This window comes from Vespa mandarinia, chromosome 3, assembly GCF_050613455.1.
Source record: "Vespa mandarinia isolate Hongniang chromosome 3, ASM5061345v1, whole genome shotgun sequence".
NCBI lineage: Eukaryota > Metazoa > Arthropoda > Insecta > Hymenoptera > Vespidae > Vespa > Vespa mandarinia.
The window spans coordinates 6,004,205-6,021,853 of record NC_140812.1 but is presented as its reverse complement, the minus strand read 5'-3'; the positions used below and the strand labels follow the sequence as shown (position 1 = coordinate 6,021,853).

Sequence of the window (17,649 nt, the reverse complement as noted above, 5' to 3'; positions counted from 1 at the left end):
AAATAGTAGATACACTAGTATATCGAGATAGAAAGTTTTGTTGCAGGAATTCAACTATACTTATTCTTAGCATTAAACATAAAGCATATAAAAATGTTTTCCTTTTATTCTATAATAACATTGCTTTTTAATGATTTCACGTTCCAATTGTACAAAAGAAGGCTGTGTTCTTTATAGAGAATAACAGTAATAATGGATGCGAACGCCATAGAGGTCTTGAACGTTTCGCAATTTGGTGTAGCTCCGTTGCTAGGTAATTTTATGTATTCTTCTTCACGGAGAATGGTACTGACCTTCTCTTTCTCTTTCTCTTTCTCTCTTTCTTTCTCTTGATCGTTATTCGGTGTCACAATGGTATTACGGTCAAGCAATTTTCAATCGTAATAACAACGTGAAGTAAAGTATCATAATATAACAAGGAAAAAAGGGTATCCGTGTTTTTCTTCATTGATAGAGAAATTGGTATTCATATTTATACATACAACCAAACATATCGTTTCACGATACGCAAGTAAATGCAACGTTACCCTGACTAGAGATTGTCGTTGAGTTTATAATAATAATAATAATAATAATAATAATAATAATAATAATAATAATAATAATAATAATAATAATAATAATAATAATAATAATAATAATAATAATAATAATAATAATAATAATAATAATAATAATAATAATAATAATAATAATAATAATAATAATATTAATAATAATAATAATAATAATAATAATAATAATAATATTAATAATAATAATAATAATAATAATAATAATAATAATAATAATAATAATAATAATAATAATAATAATAATAATAATAATAATAATAATAATAATAATAATAATAATAATAATAATAATAATAATAATAATAATAATAATAATAATAATAATAATAATAATAATAATAATAATAATAAAAATAAAAATAATAATAATAATAATAATAATAATAATAATAATAATAATAATAATAATAATAATAATAATAATAATAATAATAATAATAATAAAAAAACACAACGCGCTTCTCTCTAGAGCATTAGGTAATCTTACATTCTTTAGTAAAGTCAGGAACAGAATTAGTGATCACGATCAATGGTTATTACGTTCGATCGAATTGAAAAAACTTAAAAAGTGTCTTCCTTTTCTTTCCATAACATCAGATTTGGGCCTATGTTTATGTGTTCTGTACAATTTGTCATGTGATTTCTGCAAATGTAATTACGATATTTTTTACACAATGAAAAATTAGAATATCTTAGTTGTTGAATATACTTACAAGAAAGGATCTCTCAAAATGAATGCTCTTGGTTGCATTAATTTCAAGTGATCTCCGTTGTTGCATAGAACTTGCGCCATCGTACTTTTACGAATCTCTTCTAATTGTTTTATCATGAAGGATCCTGGCGTGTTAGCATTCTCGTACCAATACCTATCGCCTGTTAAAACGATTTGATAAAAATCGTAAAATATTTATCAAAAATAATTTTTTACTAATCATTTGGATAAACTTAAACATTAATTTAAACATGGATTTCTTTATTACCCAAACGAACATTTCGGAAGGTACGTCCTAGCAAACAGAGAAAAGTTGGTCCAAGGACCGAATTAGTTACTGGTGCTTCCGAGAGTATTCCTGTCACTAAATCTATATCTTCAACTTTTCTATTGTAAAAAAAAAAAAAAAAAAAAAAAAACACATTAACTTGTTTTTCAAACGATAATGTATGTACTTATAAGTACATATAAATGTAATTCGTCTTACTTGTAAACTAGTCGTAATCTTTCGATGATGTCCTTGGCTATCGTGCCTTTAAGATCCTGAAAGGTGGTAACGTCTGGTAAACCGCAAAACGTTCGCCATTTGACGTAAGATGGTAAACCATGATCTCTGCCTTGTTGGATGATTTGAGCAGCATAATCAACGGCCACGTCATTGCTCTTCCCATCATGGAAATATCGCTCCAGAAGGATTTCGTTCAAGCCGGGGGGTAGAGGCTTCCTAGAATGTCCCGCTGTCGCGGAAATTAGACCTTGCATCCTAGATCGTCATTAAAACCAAGTTCTCATGGGACAACTTGTCGGAGAATCTCCTAATGATTTTTGTTTTGTTTGTTTAAATAAGATTTCGTTGTTATTTAAAATTTATCTTTCTCGAAATGTCACAATGAATATATGCATATACGAGTTGTGATTGAAACATTTCAAAAATTTTCTTATTTTCTGCTTGATTATATCTGAAGAATAATAATAAAAATTAAAAAAATTTATTTTTCCTTCTACGAATAAGAAACATAAATATTGACAACAGTTTTTTTTTGAGGGAATTTAAACGAAAAGATGAATGATTTCATTGGAATCACAAACATCATATAATATAAACCTTTTAATGAATGAGAAGTAAATATTAATAAAATTTAAAAAAAAACATAATAAAACAATTTTGTTGAGAAGATTCTTATGAAAGGATTAAAATTTTATTGTCAATATAAGTAATGTTTTATATAATTTTTGAATTGTTTGATCACTCTACACATACACATATATAAGTCGGATAACTTCTAAATTTTTATTTTACGATTACAGTAACCAAACGTCGTTCATTAACGAAAAGGATACGAGTAATTTTAACTGACCTGTAGCTCCTGCTATCAATCGATCGATTGCACCCGCCTCGTACAATTCTTGAGGTGCGTAGAAGGCCGAGAGAAGAGACCTTTCCCCAGATTTTAGGGCAGATCTAGAGTCCACGAGATCGAGTGTTTTTGGTGTGAGTGCAGCAACGAAAAAGAGACCTGCTGAGGCTGCCGAATTCGAAAGAGTCGCATCAGTGCGTGAATCGTATCCTCGAAAGTATCCTTCTTGAGATAGCCGCAAGTCGAATCTTTTCGTTTAGAAAAAAAAAAAAGAAAAAAATAACAGGAGTGTGAAATCTTTAATGAAAGTGAAAGTCAACATTTCTTTTCCATATGTATGGATAATTCTTTAGAAGCAAATTTATATTATGAACATGATCAATTTTACGTTATATCGTGATATTGGTATGATTAACGTAATATATAAAGGAAAGAATAACAGAAGACAGGGAGTAAGTACGAAGACATGCGAACAACTTGACAAATGGAAGTACGAGGAAGGCTCAGTGTTAAGATGAGCAATCTCCGATCGATCCGTTGGAACCTTAACGTTGTTATCTCAACGTATAAGATGGCAAATGAACGGCAAAGGGCAGCAGACGAGTCGTGATCGACATACACGTGCAGAGATATTAATAGCTCAGCACGCTGATGCGATCAAGTTAACGGCACGTTTATATTCGATTTGCTGTCTCTTTATGGAAATGTGTTAGTGTTTCGACGCATTGTACAGAATACAGCAACCCCTTTAAGTTTGTTGAGATCGATGTCACTTTTCATTTATGATCAATGATTTATGGGATTTTAGAAGAAGAGTTAAGGAGTAAAGATTAGAAAAAAACACGAAAAAAAAAGATGAAAAAGCCTACTTGTCCAAACCCGTTTCTCCAAATATGACAGGTAGGAACTCGTTGTAAGTTATATGTTGCATTTCAGCAATGACGATTCTTCTAGCTTCCTGATAGAGTTTCTCGTCGTCCCATTGAGGATTCAACTTGGCCAATTGCTCAGCTACTCGATTGTGTTCACGTAGAAAGATTACGTGCATCAGTGTTAAGCCAGGATGTTCGTTCACTCTGGAATCACCACTGAGGAAACAAGGGAAAGCTTTATTCACACTTCTACAAGTTTCAGACTCCGGTGATGGCATCGGTAAATTTCTTCTTTGAGTATTCAACAAGCCACCTTTGCCCGAACGCAAAGCTTTGGATATTTCCTCTGAGCTACCGTACAGCGGAGATAAATCCAAGTAAGAGGAGGCTTGATTAATCTGCTGCCGTGGGCCCAGCTTGCAAGCCTATATTCATTTTATTCTTTACAACGAAAGAAGTTATTCGAAGAAGAATGTATTAATCATAGAAGTTACTTACTTGTAAGGAATTACCAGGATGTGGTGCAGATCTAGAATACTCCATACAGCCGATCGCATTATTAGCTTTAATTGGGAAACACTCGGGATGGAAATTTTCATAATCAACGTCGCAACATTTCAATCTGGTACCATCCGGTAGCTCCATCCTAGGTGTATGAGCTAGATCGTGAGCAAGAAATTGGGCGAATAATGCTGTAAGTGCCATCAGATATGGATGTTTCAGATCTTGACCACCCGAATGAATACTGGAAGAGACTTCTCTGGAACTAGGTAAATCGGTTCGTGGCAAAGACACTCCGTCTTGATATTCTGGTGGTAGAAGCCTGATGTAGGCCTCTAAAGCAGCACCCCAGGTTGGATGTAACACGTTGTTACATCTTCCAGTGAATGATCTATATCGTGGATCGATCTTCTTACATTCAGACATGATCTTCAAGAGATTTGGGGGATCTGAACAGCCAAATGCAGCGACTGAAGGTAGAACAGATGAGGCCTCCTTCGAAGACATATTCAAAGCTTCTACCAACATCACAGACATCGTTTCGATCCGTAAAGCTTTCCTTGAAAGATTTTGAGCATCTTTGGTCATCTCATGAGAAGCACCAAGATACCACGAGGGTGAACCTCTACTCAGATGCGTCTTCGAATTCAGAATCATTCGTTCCGCTTGATCATACCTCTCCATCGAGGCGTTCGTACGCCTACCCAAATCTTGTAGCATCCTCGGCGGCAAGGTCGTACTCTCAGCGAGCGCCAGCAACGCGAAGAATCTGCGGATCGGAATCTAAGGATAGAAAATACCTACTTATCCACTTTCACAGCTCGGAATACTGCAAACTCCTTCCTTTTAAATGTTCCTTACTATATTTCCTATGGAATATACCCTTTTTTTTATTATTTTCACCTTGTTATTATGCAGCGATTGTCTTGGCAAATTCAATGACCGTGTTGCACCACACGATCCAACAGTAAAGTGATAAGATCATGATCGCGAGAAGACAATCGAAGGGGTGGCTAAGAAGATATGTATTGTATAAGGATATGCGTTCTTATACGATACTTGTATCCGCATTGTGATAGTAGGGTTCGAATAATTTTACTAACTTTGGACTTTATTATCGATCCTTAGTTTGTCGACTATATTTTTAGAATTCGATAACAAATTTACAATAACAAATATATTAGATTTTTACTGTTTTTGTAAAATACTTTCGTACATTTTCTCGGGTACTAGAATAAAAGATTTTACCGATCGAGAAACATTATACATACGTGTTCGATTCAGGAATATATATACTGAAATCTTGTGCGATTTTTTCCACATTAAAACGTTGCAACGGCAACGTTCGAACGTATTATTATGTAGATCCTTTCGTTGTGTATCGTAGGATCGCAATGAACTCCAAAGACCTTGTCTATAGGATGGCATTTCGCCTCGTTCCATAGTGGCCATTGTTCGCGGCAAACATTTCGCTGCGAACAATTTCATTCATCGCGTCGCTCGAGGCTAATTTCTCGGTACCATCGTACCAACTGATTTTTCGATGGAGAGAGTTAGTATTCATCAATTATTATATAAGATCGACAGACCAATTCGAGGTCTTCATAGGAGGTCGGAGTTATCTTCTGACTGACATTTAGGATTCTTCCTGGTTCTTTTACTATTTTCCTTACGTAACGATACTCTTCGGACTCTCATAATTAAGAAGCATCTAATACACCAATATTCATGGAATCGGTTTTCGTCGAATGAAATTTTTCGCGTAATCGTTTCTATTCTAATTTTTTATCTTTTTCTTCATCCCGGAAAATCACGAGATACAATTATTATTTATTGATAATTTTTGTGAATAATTAACAATAGAGAGAAATTAATTACCTATACGATTATTATATTAGTTTTATTTCGTAAGTTTCGAAATCTCTGACAGTTGAATGTTGATAAAAATCAATCCTCTCTATAACTATTACTAATATTATTATTATTTCTAAAACAATATATACGCGAGCGCGTATTTTATTATTTCGCTATCGATCTCTATTTAAATAGATCTCATTGCTCGTAAAGCATTCAACGCAATGTGCTAACCTTTTATACGTACGTACACATATAAAGAGAACTTCGGACGGAGAGCAGCAAACACAAATTGTTATAGTAACATTTTCACACACTTTGCAAGGCTACAATTTCGTAACTCTGCCATTTCTCTGTTCTCTTATCTAACGTTAAAAGGTATTTAGGGTATGTATTAGAGTTGCGTTATGAGATTTGCCTTATCTTGCGACGAGAGTAACATGACAATTATAATTTTGTACAACAAATGCTAGCTTTAAACTAAATACCTGCACAAAAGCATTGCTGCTTTGTAATTTTTTGTTACGTTCGTCACGAAAGGTCAGTTACGTCTTTATGCATGGAAACAAGTGAAAGCGGAGCATTCTTATATGACTATAATAAAGAATAAGAAATCTTTCTTTCGTTGATTGTATTATTGATCAAAGATTTGTTGAAAATTAATTACCGACAAGGATTAACACATTTTTATCATTATTTTACGCTATAGCGAAAGATCAAAAGATTGGTAAAAAATGTGCATTTGTCGCATTTTTACAATGCATTGATATTTGCCAAGTCACGTGTTTCATATTGATCCATACGCGATCAATTTTACATAGTCGATCTTTTAATTAAAGCTCTTTGATGGAACGTAATTTCAATAATTTCAACGTTCTACGATCACCGAAGCATGGAAGGAAAAATAATCGCTATTATCATCGATTACGATTTATCTTTCCAGCTAGTTCGCGCGATCACGAGAGGTGTAGTATCGAACGCGCGAAGAGCGAATGATCTCACGTTTCCAATATCAGTTAACGTCGTCAAACTATAAAGAAACTTAGATTATCCGATTAGTCTCCGGAGAACATATAAATTGCTATCGAACTACTAAAGTATTCAAAGTATGAGAGAGAGAGAGAGAGAGAGAGAGAGAGAGAGAGAGAGAGAGAGAGAGAGGGAGAGAGAGAGAGAGAAAGAGTGAGGGAGAGAGAGAAAGAGAGGAGGAGATAGATATGGGGAAAGAGCAAGATATGGGGAAAGGGGGATCGAAAGGAAATTTAACTTCACGGTAATCGAATTGTTCGTGGGTAAGCACCAGATTATTAACACTCTCATTTTCGTTTAATCCAAGAAGTGATCGTTATCAATCCCAGTGGATCGCATCGGCAAAATGAAAAGACTGATTAAAAAAAAACAAGAAGAAAAAAAAATAAAAAAGAGAGGAACAAACAAATAAAAATATAATATAAAAGAACACCAATGAAAAATCACGGAAGCGATTAGAAACGATAAGAATCGAAAATCGCACTCACCGCGTAGTAAGGGTAAACAACATGCCGTCAGATTGATTTCGATGTTCCAGAGATGACGTAGAATAATAAGAGAAGGACAATGTACGCGAGGGTTAGTCCGCAGAAGGTGAGAACCGTTATGTAGTTCTAAACGCACGGTGGCATTCACGCAGCTCTCGCACGTATCGCACTTTCGCAAGAAAGGCCGGAGTAATATACCGGCAGCTTGCTTGTATGTCTGAGAACGCAAGGAACGGGTAAACCTGAACTGAGAACGATGCGCGAACGAAAGTAAGACTTGAGTCCGTGTGGTCTTAGCGCCACTACCTAGCGGAGTGGGGCCCTCGAGACTAGGAGGACTAGAAGAGAGAAATGACTATACGCCGTAATACAGGGTGTCGACACGTTGCCGGACGTGTATACCAAAGGGGGCTCTGTACACGGTATATTATTCGACTAGTAATGCGTTATACGCTGTGGTAAAAGTAGCCAAGCGATGCGCTAAGATTCTACAGTGTTACTATGAACGAGACCAAGGTTCGCCATGTTTCTCTCGTATTGTTCCTCAAACTTGTACAATCTCTTCTTCTTCTTATTTTTTTTTCCACTTATCTCTTTATGTATTATCTTACAATTAGAAAAGGTTCCGCGTCAAAGATAATCGTCTATCTGTCGATTAGTTAGTGATTAGTGTCAAGTATGCACGCTCGCTCACACCTACATCCTTAAATCGATCGTACAAAGAATCACGGTTGGTACCTGAGCATAAAAGCTATGAGTTATGTATACCTGTGTGTATACTTCTGTTTCCATGTGTACATGTATATATATGTGTTTGTGTCGAGTTCTTTTTTGCATAATACTTCAACGCTAGGTAAGCATCGTACAGTATCGTTAAGTTATGTTAATGAATGTGCGTGGGTCTGACCGTAACGACAAGCGTGGATTAAAATTCTTTAGAATGACATCGTGCGAATGATCGACGCTGATGGACGACCGCATGAGGCACGCCTACGTACACTGAAAATTTTCAGAAAAAATGCTTTGACTACGATAAATCTAGCCTGCGTATGTATGTCGCGTGTAGGAAGATCGGTCTCTTACACGAAAGCAACGCTTTCACTTCTCAATGATGTTCTTAGATTTTTTTTCTTCGCGGAAAGAAACGATTATATATAAGTTTATTAAATGTATTCGCTAGTTTAGTTTTTACAGATTAATTCGTGCCAGGTTACTCGATATTGCTAGGATTTGGATATATCTAGGGTTAACTACGATCATTGAAGACAGCTGCTTTTCCACAGGTATCCCAGCTCACTTTTATTATTTCCGCGCCGTTCCTGTCACTGATTACATTCTCCCGAGTTTCTTGTCGGTATTTAAATTGATTGATTGGTAGAGAAATTCTCTACCGTCTCTTACGGCATCACCATATAGTTACGGCTTTTAATTAAATGTCATAGATAATAATTTCTATAAGCGTACATCATCCGTATTATCAAGAACGGCTCCACTATAAGCCAAATCCCAATAATGCTCAACCTGATGCTTTTTGAAATGTTCTCGTGCCATCTTTTCGATTGGACACACTTTGAACTTTATCTCACCGAAATGACGTTGCTTGCTCGTTCCTTCCCAAACGAGAACGCATTTATTCGGAACGTCATTTCCATCATTATCCTTTACGATATCCTCTTCCCATTTGATACGATGCATCATTAATCGTTTATATTTGCTAAGTTGTTTAGCTCCGCCTTCGACGATTACGACGTTACAATCTCGGAAGAGCATTACACAGCCAGTAAGGTATAGCTGTTTTGCATTTGTCTCAACTTTGAATTTTTTGGATGCGTTATTCACGAGATCGCGTATTCTAAAAGAATCAAAAGTCCTTATAATATATGTTCGTATTATTCCTGTCATATATTTATAATTGTGTCTAATGTATTTTAATAAAGATTATAAAAAAATATAAATATATATTTCTTTTATGATCGTACCTATAAACAGCCACATGTACTCCAAGGCTAGTATCTTCCTTGAGTTTCCTCGCTTTTTTCTCTCTACGTTGTTCAGCTGTTAATCGTCGGGCTGCATTAGCGTCTTCATGAGCCTTCAACCTTTTGGCCATTTGTTGTCGTACGTGAGCTTCGATCTTAGTAGGATCTTGTACTGCTTCGGTACCTAAGACTCGCATTAAGTTTGAAATACGTAATTTTGGTTCTGGTGGAGGTTCTAATCCTAAACGAATTTTTTCTTGTTCTTCTTTCCACGCCTCTCGCCTATTCTGACGACGCAATTTCTTCCTTTCTTTTTTTGTAAGAAACACAGGCATGTAGATAGGTTTCAATGGATCAGCTGAAAGAAAGAATTTAAAATATAATTAACAGAGAATATATATTATGTTAATTTATTATAATTTATCACTTTAGCAGAACATACTTGGCGGTCGCATTTGCGTTGGATGTTCTACTAAATTTGTAATCGTCGAGGTTTTGATCGTCGTTGGTTCATCCTCGTTTGGATATCCACCTGTTAATATGACAGAATCCCACCATTCTATATTTGGTACATCTTCGCTGAGAGCTTCCGTTTTCGGTGCTATTAGCGCTAATTTTGTTGCCGAACTTATACCAGTCTTTCTAGCTATTTGACTAATTTCATTCTGAAGTTTTTCTAACTGTGCTTTCATACGAATTCTCTCCGCGAGTTGTTGGAATTTACCCGGTTCATGGAATTTTAAAGAACGCTTATTACGTACTGCTGGTTTCACTCCAATTCTAGTATCAAAAAAGTGCGTATCTTGTATTTCTTCTGGACCTTTCGATTCTTGCAACTGAGCTTTAAATTCTTCTCTCTTTTTTGCACGAATATTAGCTTTCAATGTTGGTACTACCTGCGTAAGTTGTACCTCCTTTCCAGTTATGTCTACGGTCCTTCCTGATTCATCCAAGATCAAAGGAGTCGGTTTGTCTGGCACTGCGACATTACTAAGCAATCCAGAACTTAATTTGTTTCTGATTTGTGCTTGGAGTGCAGCAATTTTTCGTGCTTTATCAGAATCTGTTTTGCTTAACAGACCTTGATTATACATACTGCCTACATTCGGCAATGAATCCCTGGCTTTAAAGAGAGGCCTCACAGGTAGTACTTCTTCTTGCTTAATAGCTTTCAATGCCCTTTTTCTTTCTTCTATCTCTCTTTGGGCGTTAGCCATCATTTGCCTTATCTGAAAACAACAAAATCTATAAAAACTCTTACGATATACAGTACAATTATTTTCAAATATAGAAAGATTATACTACCTTGTCTGCGGATAGTTGAGTTTCTGCAGGTTTTTCATTTTTTATTTCGTCATCTTTGAACTTAGGCTTTTTAGCATCTTTTTCCTTTTCCTTGTCTTCCACATGATTACGTTTTTTACTTTTTTGTGCAGCTTTGATGTCATCGTATATTGCAAATATCTTCTCTGTTAATTTGGAAGCTTTTTTATCTTCTAATAAAGCGGATAGTTTATCTGGAAAAAAACAAAAACGAAATTATAAAAAATATGTATATAAATCGTTCAATAAAAATTGAAATATATATAACACATTTTATCATTTTTACCTGCCGTTTTACGTTTATCATAGCCAGAAGTAATACAATTGACAGCCGTAGTAACAATAGCAGGTTCACCGAAGCCGAGAAATTTATTTACGGCCTTTTCAATTTGTGGCTTCATTTCATCGATCTCTTTTCTCGTTAAATACGACATTTTTTAATTTTTGTTGAAATTATTAAAAACGGAATCTGCAGTACAAAGTGCAAGAATATAAGTATTTTCCACAACATAACCTCTGTAAATTTTAGATTGAGACGGAGTCTTCTCAATCTGCCACTAGGCGTCGCATATTTAAATCATGAATGCATATACTTACAAGAGTATCGATAACACATCTTAATTATATACGAGTTCTAAACATTCAATTCTTATCCCATTCTAAGTATATAATCAAGTTTAGGATTAGGCCTGTTCGTTTAGCTTTATTATAATTGAATTCCTATAGAGTTAATATAGGACAAAATACCATAGCAACCAATCAAAGGATTCATAAGATAAGATGATGAGCACTTATGGATAAACCTTTATTATACTATTATATTTAATCTTCGTTATTTTGTACTAGTGAGAGTATTAATAATCATTTTGTATGATGTTAATTATTCAATACATTATTTATCTTATAAAAAATCACGCATGACAACGCAAATATACTGTTTTGTTAACTTTTCTTGATAATTCGATATATCTCGAACGCAATTTCTCGATTGTATGAACCAATGAAGAGCCTTACTTTCTGTAGAAGATGTACCAATGAGATCGAAGCATTGTAAACGCGGTTTTTCAAATATTTTCAAATCTGAAAATTATTTTGACGAGTATAGCAAACAAATTATTCACAGATTTTATTTTATTTTCAGTAATATAGCGTTAGGAAATTCTTAATATAAAAATAATTTACTTTACTTTTTATTATACTAATATAAAATTCGTATTTATAATCTTGTTTAATTAAAATACTCTTCGAGTTAGAACGGTTCGTAATTGCAAAATTGAATTTATATCACATTAATGTTCAATAAAATCGTTGAGCGTCCGATTCATGTATATTTTCCAAAAGATGGATAGTACTTGGACGATATAAGAGAATCTTATCCGAACGAAATATATAAAGGTTTAAGAGCTTGAAAGCGGTTACGCGGGTGGTAGAATAGTAGTGGACCGACAACCACAAATGAGAATGGTAGAGAGAAGTACAGTGTTCCACGCTTCCCTGGTGACCGATGAGACCAATTCTGTGAACCACATTTGCTTCATTCCGAGGCTGTTGCTCTAAACTTTTCTGTTAATTGAAACGAAGGAATTGGAATTCTGCCCACCGTTGTTCTTGTTTATGTTAGCGCCGATTAATTTCGTACATCATGTTTCGTAACTTATATATTTCGTCGAAACAATTTCTATTTTATTTTATAAATATCGAAATATATATATATATATATATATATATATATGTATATATTTATATGTATACGTATACACATATACATTTCACCTATGTATATTTCATGTGTATGTATATGTATATTTCATAGTATGTCACGGAAACAAAACTTTATCAAGCTTGGCGATAACAACGGCGATGTCGCGGCAATGCAAACGTGGAAGAGCGGCAAGAGGGTAATATTCAGTCAGGGTTGTATCGGGACAGTCGTGTTTCTTCGTAAATTTAACGATTTTGCGAGGGAGACGACGGGGGCACGTCCCGAAATGATGTACGGCTCGCTCGTATGACTCGGCAGCTAATGCTCTAATATGCGCAAAGGGTGCCATGCCCGTGTCACGCGGATTACCGCTAATTGTAGTTTATGCTTTATACTACGCTATTCTCTTGTACGTCGTGTGCCGTACCGGTGGTGACTATCCGATCTACAGGGTGGCTAAGTCAAATCGAAACGATTGAAGGGTCGTTCTATCGAAATGAGAGATGTAAAGATAATGTTCTAATTCTTTTTAAAATTTTTCATATTGTTTCATATAATTGATAATTAACTCCGTAAAAATCGTTCAATGATTTTTCATTAATCTATTAAACGTCATATTAGTAAAAATGTCGTTTATCGTTTTTTCTATTTAATAGAACACCCTATATAAATGAGGGAGAAAGAGAGAGAGAGAGCAGTCAGAGGGTGCGCGCTCGCGTGGAACTTGCGTATACACGTACGCGAGCATTCGAGGGCGCCCGATAGGGCACACGCGAGGACAGAGAACTCGGACTTCCTAGCGGCCTAGCATGTCATGTCCGCGTGTCAGTCAGTCGCGCTAAAATAACCGGCCACCGCACCCTTGCCACGCAATTACGCGTTTATATCTACCGTCTATAAGCGAATACGAGATCGCGCTCTATGTAGAGCGTACGTTCTTTGTCTCTTCTATCGGTTTTAATTTTTTTGTATTTATTTTCTTTTTTAGTTTCTCTCTTTTTTCTCTTTCCGTCTCTCTCTCTCTCTCTCTCTTTCTCTCTCTCTCTCTCTTTCTTCTTTTTATTAAATCGATAAACTTTTACAGGCATAAAAAACTTTTTATATTATTTTTTAGTTCTAACTGAATTTTGTTTGTTTATTTTTTTCCTTTTATTTTTGAAGATTTATCTTTCTTTTCTTTTTTTTTTTGTTCTTTGTTTTTTTTTTTTTCTTTTTTTCACTCGACGTTCACTTCGACGTCGTCGCTCTTGACCTATTAATTTCGAATGCACGCCATGCCGTTATTGGTCCCCGCTTAAACGTAATTCCATTTATCGTAAATCATTTCGGCTCGATGGGATTAATCTGACCGCGAGAAACGTGTAAAGAGAGAGAAAGAGAGAAAGAGAGAGAAAGAGAGAAAGAGAGAGAAAGAGAGAGAGAGAGAAGCTTAAACTATGTCCACCGTTTTCTCTCTGTTGGAACGATGGGCTTGATAATGTCAGACGGAACTTATGCGCAGCTTTGTGTCGTTAATCTTCGAGTCACGGGATTGCTCGAGCCGTAAACGTAATCTACTAATCTGCAATGTTCTTAGTTTCCAAGCGCGTCTTCTATCTTAATTTTAACCCTCGTATCTGTTTGTACGTATTAACACTGTACAGAATCGTTGGTCTTAGGAGTTGGAGTTGGGATTGGGGAGTGGTGCTGGTGTTGGTACTGGAGTGTTTGGTAAGATCGAAGAAAGCTACGTTTACATAGAAATTTTCTATGCGAAGGGTTCGTGAAGTGTGCGAGGAAAAGAGAATTAGCGGAGCACTTTGGCAGACAAAAAATATTCAACTTCGAACTCGGTAGAAGGGATGAAAAAAAAGAGTATAATAAATTAGCAAGCGTTAGAAAAGCCGTTCGATTTACCTTACCTTGACCGCTCTTCTTGGTTTATTATAATTAAGGACGTAGAAGGAAGTTTGGTCGTGATATTGAGAGAAGTAGAGTACATTTTCTATAATATATTTTACATTATAAACCAACCATACATCATCATAATAATATCTTATATCCTTAAGCCTAAGCGTATTTTATCCTATGTTCTCGTTTATATACTTCATTCATATTTATACTTTGTTTACTTTTTTTCATATAGTATTTATATATATATTTTTTATTTATATTCATCATTTTTTGTTTTTATAATATACTTTATATGCTATGTTTATGTATATATAATATCATACACGTTTTCTCACGCACGTCCCAGGGCGTCTCGCGATTCTATTGTACGTGTGAGACTTGTCTCTAGAGGTATCTCTCTCTCTCTCTCTCTCTCTCTCACTCCATTTCACTTAAATTTTTTTTTCTTGTTGCACCCTTTCCCTATCTCTCCCTCTCTTTCTCTCCTACTCTCCCACGCTCTTTTCGCTCCCTTATTATACCAATGCACTTTCGTACGTGCAGCACGCGTAAGTGTATATATGTGTGTATGCTGCGTAGTTGTGTGCATTTGACTTTGGTGATGTACTAAGTGTAAGTATGTGTATGTGTGTATGTGTATTATTTGCAATATCTCTGTGTCTCAGTGTAACTGGATATACGTGTATGTTCTATGTGTATCGTCGGCTATCCGTCGCGTTTTTGTGAAATTACATGTACATTATACAGGCTACGCCCGGCGTTGTTTCACGAAACTGTCCTTCGGTATATATACTGGAGCGCGCGCGCGCTCATACTATCTCCACCTCCTTTTTCTTCTCTTTCTCCTCCTCCTCCTTTTTTTCCTATTTTACTCCATTTCTACTCCTCGCCGTTTAAACTTAAATACGCAACGAGGCTGCCATGGGACCCCGCGGGCCGTTTTCTCATTGAATCACGCAAGTATACGTTACTTAAATCGTGTAAGCGCGCTCGAACGCCATTTTTACACCCTACCCTTATACACTTCCTCTCGTCCTTCCTTTCCTTCCTACATTTCACCCTCTTCACTTTCGTTTTTCGTTTATCTCTTTTTTCCTCATTTATCTTTTTCTTTGTTCTCTTGTTGCTTTCGTCGTGCACGGTCCGTTTCTTCTTCCATGCATCGCTTCGTCTCCTCCCATTAAACTACACATATACAGATACATATACACACACAGCATGTTCGAGAACAAAACTTCTTCCGCAGCTTCTTGGAAAAAAGTCGGACGATGCACGATGGATGGATGTCAAAAACCGGCCCCTCTTTCCTCGAACTCCGTTCTGTCATTTCACCCTTTTTTTTTCACCCTACCCTCCCCTTCTCCTCTTTAGCATTTATCTTCGCAATGATTACTGACTTTTCCATTCTCTCTCTCCCTTTCGCTCTTTCTCTTTCTCTCTCTCCCTCTCGTTCGTTTTCGTTCTCTCGCGTTATCCTCGTTATCCCCTTCCAAGAATTACACGCACACATAACGATGTGGAAAAAGGCACCTAACTCCTTAGCGTACGGTCGTAAGTGATATGCCGCATGCCGCGCCGGGTTGGGGGTTTGGGGTTGGATGGGGGTGGACCGATTGCGTGGAGGCCCGTAACGCGCACGTCGTCTTCTCGTACGAAAAACTACGAAAAAATGAAGGAACGTCGTAGGTGTTTTTTTCTCTGTATGAATCGGACGCGATCGTAATTACCATAAATTTGATCTTTTTTTTTGTTTTTGGTAGCAACTCTCCTTCGTCTCTCCTTTTTTTTGGGACTTTTTTGTTTTTTTTGTTTTTTTTGTTTTTTTTATTTTTTTTTATTTATTTTCTTTAATAATATCCATTTTTGTATGTTTCCTTACACTTTTCCCTGTTTTCTCTCTCTCTCTTTCTCTCTCTCTGTTTTATTTTTCTTTGACTTTTATTGTTTTTTGGTTTATTTTGTTCTACCGAGGCGCGCTGTGTCTCTTTTATTTGCTCTCTCTCTCTCACACTTTCGCTCGATCGTACTCTATCGCTCTCTCTTTCTCTCTCTCTCTCTCTCTCTCTCCCTTGTATTTAATACATTACACGTATTATATATATACTTATATTTATATATATATATATATATATATGTATATATGTATAAGGGCTCAGGGGGTCCGGCAGGCTAGCTACAATGTGTTTGTTTTTTATTTTGTTCTGTTGTTTATATTATATTTATTCTCTTACGAGTTATATACGATTCGAATGGTAGTTCGAGTTCTCTTTTTCTCGCTTATAGCTAAAAGTATTTAACACAGTGTTTGGTTTATCTCGCGAGCCACGCATTTACACGCATTATGTTTTTTTTTTGTTCATCCTCTTTTTATAACGCCACCACGTACGCTTCTTCCTTTTTATCCTCGTTAAGCTTATGTGTGTGTATATATATATATTTTTTAATTTGTTATTCGATATATTCTCTAGTTGTCGGCTAATGCTTTATTTTCTTACACATGTATGTATATATAATATACATAATTTTCGTATCATATATATAGATGTGCACGTCTTGTTTTGTAGTCTTTCGCGTAATATATATATATTACTTTTATGCCTATGCTTAACGGTTCCTACTTTTGTTATTTTTCTTTTTTTTTTTTGTTTTCATTTGCAATGTTCTGCATTATTTTTTGAAATCGTGTTCGTTTCATTTAAAACGTTCGTGTCACTAAATTCTAAGCATTATTACTCGGGGTAACTCCGCGAATCGGTTAAAGTATTTACCAACTGGCCTGACTGCTGCCCTCTTTCCCTTTACAAAGTGTAATTACTAGCATCAAAGGGTTGTTTTTGAATTCGACAGGAACGGATGGATCACAAAGATGAGAAGATCGTTTCCTTTGTTTTTTTTCCCTTATGTTTTTGTTTGTTTCTTTTTTTTTCTTTCTTTCTTTTTGAGTAAAAACGCACACGACGACCAGGATAGACTTTCTACGCTTATCGTAAAGTATAATTAATAAAAAAATACAATAATGAAAAGGACGATTGCACCTCGCTTGTCTTCGCACGATATATACACATAAGTAGGTTGATACATATACATATTATATCGTTAAGAAAATCTCTGACGGAGAGCTCGTTGAGCTGTTGCTGTTAATTGATTAACGACGGATAAACGGAGAACGATTTGGTGCATGATAAATTAATATAAAATACAATGTCATATCGATTATCTAGCGAGACGGAACTTTTGCAAAGGTATTAGTGGATCTCTCTCATGGAACATCTAAGCTAAGACGTATCACGTACCTCCTACTACATACATATACATATCGTATAATATCCCCGACGAGAAAAGAACGAGAGGACTTTTCTAAAG

At 35.5% G+C, this 17,649-nt stretch overlaps 2 protein-coding genes across 6 annotated transcripts; both read right to left on the bottom strand.

Annotated features, from left to right (window-relative positions):
* Positions 1-1,032: 1,032 nt before the first annotated feature.
* LOC118446751 (peroxidasin) lies at positions 1,033-7,962 on the bottom strand. Of its 4 annotated transcripts, none has more exons than XM_085655727.1 (8): positions 7,390-7,962; positions 4,016-4,787; positions 3,515-3,933; positions 2,646-2,893; positions 1,775-2,024; positions 1,556-1,674; positions 1,289-1,448; positions 1,033-1,218 (listed from the first exon to the last, which is right to left on the bottom strand). In XM_085655727.1, exons 1-8 carry the CDS (start codon positions 7,410-7,412, stop codon positions 1,137-1,139), a joined length of 2,073 nt encoding a protein of 690 aa, XP_085511853.1. In that variant the 5' UTR covers positions 7,413-7,962; the 3' UTR covers positions 1,033-1,136. The 4 variants fall into 4 exon arrangements, with proteins under 4 accessions (XP_085511853.1, XP_085511852.1, XP_085511855.1 ...); XM_085655726.1 differs by having other exon boundaries at positions 3,515-3,942; positions 7,390-7,947; XM_085655729.1 differs by having other exon boundaries at positions 3,515-3,942; positions 4,016-4,801; positions 7,390-7,945.
* Positions 7,963-8,610: 648 nt separating this feature from the next.
* On the bottom strand, positions 8,611-11,262 carry Prp3 (pre-mRNA processing factor 3). 2 transcript variants are annotated; one of them, XM_085655730.1, is made up of 5 exons: positions 10,978-11,262; positions 10,674-10,885; positions 9,811-10,597; positions 9,369-9,726; positions 8,637-9,241 (listed from the first exon to the last, which is right to left on the bottom strand). In XM_085655730.1, the coding sequence occupies exons 1-5, from the start codon at positions 11,123-11,125 to the stop codon at positions 8,842-8,844; spliced, it is 1,905 nt and encodes a 634-aa protein (XP_085511856.1). In that variant the 5' UTR covers positions 11,126-11,262; the 3' UTR covers positions 8,637-8,841. The 2 variants fall into 2 exon arrangements, with proteins under 2 accessions (XP_085511857.1, XP_085511856.1); XM_085655731.1 differs by lacking the exon at positions 10,978-11,262 and having other exon boundaries at positions 8,611-9,241; positions 9,811-10,613; positions 10,674-10,857.
* Between the last annotated feature and the right edge of the window lie 6,387 nt (positions 11,263-17,649).

Excerpts from the sequence above, each read along its gene's own strand:
- LOC118446751 (XM_085655726.1), bottom strand. The coding sequence starts at position 7,412 with ATGTTGTTTACCCTTACTACGCG. Across the intron at positions 3,943-4,015 it reads ATCCTGGTAATTCCTTACAA|GCTTGCAAGCTGGGCCCACG; the intron begins GTAAGTAACTTC and ends AAATGAATATAG. Across the intron at positions 1,449-1,555 it reads CTTCCGAAATGTTCGTTTGG|GCGATAGGTATTGGTACGAG; the intron begins GTAATAAAGAAA and ends TCGTTTTAACAG.
- Prp3 (XM_085655730.1), bottom strand. The coding sequence starts at position 11,125 with ATGTCGTATTTAACGAGAAAAGAGATCGATGAAATGAAGCCACAAATT. Across the intron at positions 9,727-9,810 it reads AACGCAAATGCGACCGCCAA|CTGATCCATTGAAACCTATC; the intron begins GTATGTTCTGCT and ends TCTTTCTTTCAG. Across the intron at positions 9,242-9,368 it reads GTACATGTGGCTGTTTATAG|AATACGCGATCTCGTGAATA; the intron begins GTACGATCATAA and ends TGATTCTTTTAG.